This window comes from Ictalurus furcatus, chromosome 5 (assembly GCF_023375685.1).
Source record: "Ictalurus furcatus strain D&B chromosome 5, Billie_1.0, whole genome shotgun sequence".
NCBI classification, from domain to species: Eukaryota; Metazoa; Chordata; class Actinopteri; order Siluriformes; family Ictaluridae; genus Ictalurus; species Ictalurus furcatus.
Window position 1 is genome coordinate 5711468 of NC_071259.1, and position 8198 is coordinate 5719665.

An 8198-nucleotide genomic window follows, 5' to 3' on the forward strand; every position below is an offset into this window, starting at 1 on the left:
ATCTAATGAGCTGCTCTGACCTGTCTGCGATAGACCCATTCCTTTAAATAGGGAGGACACATCTCCCATTACTAACAGACATTTAACACTACATACCTCTTATCCTGACACTTGGCAAGGGGTATTCTGTCTAACCTGGCCGTTGCATGTCTCTGGAAAGCAGCCTGACATTGAATGAGTGACTCTTTAAACGCTTCCTGGCACAGAGTCTGACTTTCACAGCATTTATGTCATCTCAGAATGTTGGCGTTAAATTAGAGCGCACGTTTCACATAAACTTTGGCAAAGCAGTGGTTGAGGAATGCAGTCATAGAGAAGTTAATGCCATTAGTCCCTTGATGTGAATGCATAGTATGTGGCTTTTGTAATGCTTCTCTCTCTCTCTATTTCAGGAGGTGCCTGATTTCCCGGGTCTGACTCCTGCTCCTGTGGAAGTGCTCCACCCGGTGGTGTACACCTGCACTGCAGCTCTCCTCCTGTGCCTCTTCACCATCATCTTTACATACATACTACACCACAGGTAGTGAGATGTTCAGGCTGAATCATTCAGTTCAGTACATACATGCTCAGTACTTACGTCAGTATGCTTCAGATCACAGTGCATGACAGTAAACAGCGGCAAAAACCAGGAAGTGCAAGTTTGACCTCTCTTTTTTTCTTTTTCTTTTTTTCATCATCCTGTATTCTTTTATGTCCTTAGCTCTATTCGAATTACTAGGAAAAGCTGGCACACCCTCCTCAACACCTGTTTTCACATTGCCATGACGACGGCGGTGTTTGCTGGGGGCATCACTCTAACTAGCCACCCAATTGCGTGCCAAGCGGTGAGGATGCTAATTTACTATCATGTGAAATACCAGCAAGGTTTAATAATTACAAGCCCTCATGTGTTAATTAGGTATTTATTTTTGTCATGTCGTGTGTGCGTGTGTTAGGTGGGCATTGTGCTCCACTATTCTTCATTGTCCACTCTGTTGTGGATCGGTGTCAGCGCGCGGGTGCTCTATAAGGAGGCCATGTGGCGGTCTCCACAGCAACCAGAGGGCGAAGCTACAGTAGTACCCACTCAGCGGCCCATGCTCAGGTCAGTGATGTCATCCAGGTGACACGAGAATATGTACTTGTTAACTTTAACAACGTTGTGCCCAGTTACACCATTCTAAGGCTTTCTCTCTTTTTCAGTTTACATATATACATATTATATTGTACTTCCTTGCACTGGAATTGATGTTTCGTACATTGATCTCGTCGTACAATCGGAAGTCATGAACACAATGTTTAATACCGCTGTATACATACCTGCATTTACTGTGGATGTGGTGACAATAAAATTTGACGGCTGCTCTACCTCTCCATATTGTGTTGTTGTCTTCTCGAGCGCTTCAATAAATGTGTTCTTATTTAAGACTCAAAGACAGGACATATGGAGTTGGACAGGAGCAATCTGAGGATATAAAGCACTATTTAAAGACAAGCATGCAAGTGCAAGACCACCCTGATACAAAACCTGACTAGTCAAAGAGCACCATTGTCTTCTAAGAACCAAGAGCCATCTGTTAGTGTGGAACAAGCAGGATTGGGGAAAGAGACCAGGATTCGATAAAAGTGACAAGAAAAGCCATAAATCTAATAAGAGATAATGCTGAGTTTCAGTCACGCATGCTGACACGCACACACACACTCACACATAGATTCCTGTTCTCCTCAAGCCAGGGTTCTCACACTGTACTACTGACCTCTTAAATGTGTGACGCTGACCTCTATGCTACCCACACACAGGGTCTGTCTCTGGGATAAATCATTCTCCTGTTCCCCACTTATAGCACTTCTTCTTCTTCTTCTTCTTCTGCGGCCTTTCTTGAGAAACTAAAGGGCAGACTTTTTCATATTATACCACCAGGACCAGCACAACATGAACAAATCCAATAGAAAAGCACAAAGAACGTTTTCAATTATCCAGGTGTAGTAGTATTAAAAGCAATCGAGTTTTGGTTCTATAATTGAAGATGCTTCTGTAGAGTTAATAAAGTCCTTCTGGATTACTACACAATATTATAACTTTAAATCCTTGACCCCCTACAGCTCAAAGAAATAGATCTGGGCAACTGCGTAAAAAATTGGAAGCTAAAATGTGAAGGAAATCCTTATTATTTTCCACAAAAAAAAAGAGCATATCCCAGCATTTGTTTTAATCATATCATATCAGTACATCATAGTTCTTTTTTTATCCATTTATAATTACATATAATGCTGTGGAAATACGGAACAAGTTAGTTTCTGTTACTACGTACGTTATAAAAGCAGTAAACTCTCTTTTATTCTCACTCTTGAGGTTAATAAGACCCCCCCCCAAAAAAATCGTAGTTTGTCGTGTTACCGAAAGCACAAAAAGACCTCCCATGCCGGAAAACTTACTGCTATACTAATACTGGAGACTCCTTCCATAAATGTTGAATAAACATCTCCTTACAGAAGGTTTTATATTCGCTCAGACCTTTGACATATTTAAAGCTCAACTCAAGACATACTTTTTAAAACTAGCTGTTGTCTACTTATTATTATTATTATTATTATTATTATTATTATTATTATTTATCTATCATTATTTTTCCCTTTTTTCTGTGTGCTGCTTATTTTGTGTACAGCGTTTTGAGAAGCTGCTTTTAAAGGCACTCTCTAAAAGAAAGTTTATTATTATTATTATTATTATTATTATTATTATTATTATTATATGGATTACACATTTTCTTACAGTAGTTAAATAACAACACGTTTTTCTCTCACAAGACACTGCTTGCCGTTTTTCTTTTAGCTGTGTTGGTCATCCAGAACCCTTCCATGTCTTTCCCTCTGTGTAGGTTTTATTTGATAGCCGGCGGCGTTCCTCTCATCATATGCGGGATCACTGCAGCTGTCAACATTAACAACTACGGGGACAACATTCCTTAGTAAGTCGAATAATAGTGCTATTAGGTTTAGTGCATTCCTGTGGAAAACAGATGAGGACAATCTGTTAAATACGTAGACAGACATATTCAAGACCTAAGTATCTTGAGAGATGGCACTGTTTCTTTAAGACGCATGACAGGGTTTAGTGTGTTTTTGTTTTGTACGTAGACATCTGATTTGTTTTACCTTAATGCATAAGAAATACCATCTGAGGTCATGATATACTATGACCTGTAGCACAAGTGTAAATTCATTCTGCTATGATATCTAGAAGTAACGCTTCTAATTAGATTAAGCATGAAATGGCATTATTTATAATATCTTACAGAAAACTGGACACTGCCTTAAGTTCCCGTTCAGGATGAATTGACTCTGTAACTTTAGATTTATGGCAATGCTGTATAGCGCCTTTAAAAAGACTGTCACTAAGACAGAGCGCTTTTTGATTGTCGTTAAGTAATTCTTTGCCCTTTCTGACCTTCTTACTGCCTCTGACACTTTGGCAGCTGTTGGTTGGTATGGCAGCCCAGTATTGGAGCTTTCTATGTTCCTGCTGGCCTGGTGATCCTGGTGACCTGGCTCTACTTCCTGTGTACCATTGCACGCTTGAGATGCCGAACGTCCCAGAGTGCCAAGGAACCTCCATGCTCCTCCTCTGGATCCTCTCCCTTACCTGAAGCCCAGCCAGCTCTGAATGGCAGCACTAGCTTACTTTCAACGGACTCTGCAGTCGGCACGGTGCATGCTGGAACGGTACAGGAGGACCAGTACTCGCTGAAAGTGCAGTTCTTGGTACTGGTGGTGACTCAGTTTGTGTTTTTGCTTCTGTGGTGTTGCGGTGCGATGGCTATGTGGCACATGGACAGAGAGAGGAAGTTGTTCAGCTGCCTGTATGGAGGAACGGCGACAGGGCTGGGAATCTTCTTGGTGCTCCATCACTGCTTCAAACGCTTGGATGTTCAGGCAGCTTGGCTTGGATGTTGCCGAGGATACCATCGCTCACAGCCGATTCCAGCCTACAGCCAACCCTGCACCGCCACCGCCGGAGTCCAGAGCACTTCTGAACGGGGCTCGCAACTTTTTATTGGCTCTCTTCCTCCAGCAGAGCAAAGCAACTACTCTTCTTCTGCCAGATCATCCTCCACTCCGAGTGGCACCAGCAGTATCGGCACTGGACCCTGCAAGCTTACCAACCTTTTGCAGGTGACACAGGACAATGCCAACAATGCTACACGTGCTCTGGCAGGCACCAACACCAGCACCAGCACGGAGAACAACACCAACAGCAAACCTGCCAACAACCTGCTGCTGCCCAGTATTAGCACCACGCTACCTGTTCAGCAGCAACAGCGAAAAAAGACTACTAGTAGAAATAAGGCAGGAAGTGGCCAGTACCACCACCGGGGGGAGGGAAGGGGACATTATCGTCTGAAAGCACTACGAGGGGGTGGGGGCAGTGTAGGTGCCTTGGGCCCACCTGGGGTGGACCAAGTCAACATTCATCAAGTTCACAGATATGCATCCAGTGAGAATGGAAGTCTTCGAAACAGCCATTCGGAGAGCCATAATGGTCCACTGACCAATGGGAGACACCGTGGAGAAGGACCAGGAACAAGTCCTTCAGAAGGAAGCGATGGAGGAAGCAGCGGAAGCAGGAAGCCTTTCCCACTTTTGCCCTCTATAGCAAGTCGGGTTGCAATGCAGCAGAATGGACAGAGGCGCAGTGCAAGCAGGGACAACCTTAAATTGGTCACTGCAGCTGATAAAGACTTTAAACGAGGTTCCTATCTGTTGAACACTGACACCATAACAGTTACCGGAACTGCAAGTGGCACAACCTCATCAACGCTACCTGCCACAACGAATGGAATGCTAAAAGGTTCAGCGATCGAACTGGACGCAAGTGGATCGGACCATTCCCAGGGGTCAGTTGGGATGAGGCCTGGGGTTTGGAAGAGTGAGACGACGGTGTGATGGCAACGTAAATGAACTCTAGCTAAATCGGCTAGCATTCTGTGTTTAGGGAAGAACACGGTGAGCATCAAGAGCCTCACTGCCTCAATCCCAATCGAAACGTGTGCTTTCCTCCAGGATTAGCCTCCCTGACATTTTATTTTCAACAATGTTCAATGAGCTTCAAACAATTTGCACCTTCCAGAAACATCCCAGACCATTTGCCAGATAACTACTCAAGTATTTGTTGAGGTTTTATGAGGGATCCTGTACGTTGTGGTGCCAAATAAAGCAGGGGGGGGGGGCTTGTTCTTTGGGCCTTGTTGTATTGTTTTAATTGTTTAAAAAAAATGAAGGGATATACGTATATGCAAAAACTGAACCCTTTCCAAATCAGTATTTTTCATCATGAAATAGTGCCACAGTATTTGTTTCTCTGTGATATGCTTGTTGTTTAGGATATATCTAACATGAGATTTAAAAGCTATTGCTAAAAAGTGAACACCTTACGGGATCTGTAAGCTTAAACTTTTTATCCATTTTGATCTATGCATACCGGTGGAAATGGACCACAAACTGCATTCCGAGTTCATTTTGCATTTGTTTGCTTGTTCAACCTTTTTTTTTTTTTTATATACTTAATGTGTTTGTCGTGCTTTGTGTCTGCTGGTTATTTGGTGAACGTGCACATGTGATCATGAGAGATGTATATGTCAGAATGTATGTATGTATGTATGTATGTAAGAATGTATGGATGTATTAATTGACTCTTACAGTTAGTATTTAGCTCTATTCCCTTTCCAGCACTGATAAATACCTCTTGGCCTTACCTAATTGTCCCAGTATTAAGGACTTGCAGTGAGTTCGCTTCCTCTCCATGTTTTATTTGTGGAATACGTATTGGCACTGGGGGATGCTGGTCTTTTTCTGCGAATGCAGGAAATAACTCAAGTCTGTGTGTTATTACTGTCCCTCTTCTGTGTCAAAGGCCAAGATTCTAATGAAAAACACAGGTCTAGACTGCCCTCTAGCGGATCACTCATGCCATTTATCAAATGCACTGCCAAACCAAACATACCACCAAGTGATAAAGGCTATAAATAGTGATTTCATTATTGTTGTATAGAAAGAAATATAGGTGGAGAAGAATATTTTTTTTTTAATGCAATCATGTCTAACATGGTTTTCCCGTAGCACTTGGAAAAAGTCCACCCTTACTTACACCTAAATATAGCACAAACAATGTATTAGCAGATTCAGGGTATTTTTCTATTCTTTTTCTTTTTCCTTTTCTTTCTTGTAGTCCTCACTGATTTTTCTTTCTTTCTGTTGTACTGACATTTTGTTCACTGCTAAAATCTCCCTAGTTCCCTCCCGAGTCACTTCAAATTCAAACAGCCATCAAGCAATACCATGTAGCAGTGTAACGTAGTGTATAGTACTGTCTAAATGAGAGCACTTAGAACCAACTGAAGCCAACGTTTAAAAAAAAAAGAAGAAAAGAAATAGTACCCCTGGTCTCAAAGGGGGAAAACAGTGTTAGTCACAAGACAATCATTTCTATCATTCAAGTCCTGCATTATGCTAAGAAGTAGCTGTTCTTATTTATAACATCATATGCAATTTCATCTTATCGACAGGGTGCCGTTTTTAGTTAGTTAGTTAGATTGTTTGTTTGCTTGTTTTTCACTTCATATCTTGAATCTGTCCGAGTAAAATTCGCCAGCTCTACTTTTAACACGTTTTCAGGGATGATTGACACCAAAGAAGCTTCTTTAAACATCTTGTTACAGTATTTGTTACAGCAAGTTTTCTCTCTTCAGACATCACAAATTTCCCAAAAGTGTCACAAATTTGGCAGGCAGTTATTAAAAGTTTTGTAATAGCAATATTTATTATAGCGTACGTCACAAATAAGATGTGCTTTTGTTTTATTGCATGTTGGACTCCAGTGAATTTTATTAGTGACATGATGGTGTGTAAAGGGTGAATAATCCTTTTAAAAACAGACATGACTTACTGAGATTTTTTTTTTTTTTTTTTTTTTAAATCACCGAACGACTGCATTAGTTCCATGGTGTCCAAATTGAAGTTGAATGGAAGTGTGAAGTTTAAAGGTGTGTAAAGCTAATTATACAATTATAAAATTGTTTTTAAATGATGTATGGACTTGTTTGTGCGCTACGGTTTAACAAGCCATGTGATTTTTTTTTTTTTTTTTCCTGTCCCTATGCATGAAGTTTTTGGTCAGTAAAAATTCAGTAGGGTATTTATCTAATAATGATTGTTTCTACTGTCATCTCGAGTTTTTAAAGGGATATTTCATGTTTCGTGTGTATTTATATGTCACTTTGCATCAATATGAAAATTCTTTTTCAGTTCCAGTAAAATATTTGCTGTTTGTGCCTTATAAAAATTTCTGATGCAAAATAAAGACTTTTTTAAATGATTTGGTGGTTTCTTTTCATTATTGGGCCTTTTAAGACGTGAAAATGTATGCCACAGATGGAAACCTCTGAATTAAGATAGACAGTTTGCATTCGATCAGCGGTGCATGATCTGCCAATCGCGCCGCACTTCATTTGTATAATTTTACATCATCATTGCAGTTTTTTTTTTTTTTACTAGGCTATAGTGCGAGGGTGAGTCAAATGAAAACCTTAAAAATGTGACATACTGTACAGTCCCCTCCTAAACTACTGGAACGGCAAGGCCAATTTATTTGTTTGCGTTAAATAATGTCAAAGACATTTGGGTTTGAGATCAAAAGATTGAGATTTCAGCTTTTATTTCCTGGTATTTATGTCTAGATGTGTTAAACAACTGTGTAGGGGTTTCTTGTTACCCAAGTGTGTCCTGTTAGATTGATTGTTTAAACAATAAATAGCTCTGAACATCTACTCTTGGTTTTAGCCTTCCGTTTCACCTGTGGAGACTGAATTTGCTGTTAAAAAGGATAAGCCAACATGAAGCTCAGAGAGCTGTCTATGGGAGAAAAGCAAGCCATTTTCAAGCTGAGAAAAGAGGGAAAAATCAATCTGAGGCATTGCACAAACGGTATATTAAACTTGCAGTTGCGAAAGGAGAACCGTACTACTGGTCGATTGTTCTCTATTGCCAGTTTTACTGTTACCTTAAACCCGATACACTTTTGTGATGCCTATTTGCAATAAACAAAGCAAATTTGAATATGAAGGTTTTCATTTGACTCACCCTCATACTGTATGTTTATTTGTGTTTCACAGTGTGAAAACACTACGATGATGCATACTCAAAAATCACCTGTGATAGTAGAT

At 40.5% G+C, this 8198-nt stretch overlaps 1 protein-coding gene across 1 annotated transcript in view; it reads left to right on the forward strand.

Annotated features, from left to right (window-relative positions):
* adgra2 (adhesion G protein-coupled receptor A2) overlaps positions 1-8118 on the forward strand; it is a 70680-nt gene extending 62562 nt beyond the window's left edge. Inside the window, exons 15-19 of the mRNA XM_053624373.1 lie at positions 393-520; positions 701-824; positions 936-1084; positions 2859-2948; positions 3456-8118. Of these exons, the coding sequence (XP_053480348.1) occupies positions 393-520; positions 701-824; positions 936-1084; positions 2859-2948; positions 3456-4923 (1959 nt within the window). The 3' untranslated portion in view covers positions 4924-8118. The remainder of the gene's footprint in view (positions 1-392; positions 521-700; positions 825-935; positions 1085-2858; positions 2949-3455) is intronic.
* Positions 8119-8198: the final 80 nt, after the last annotated feature.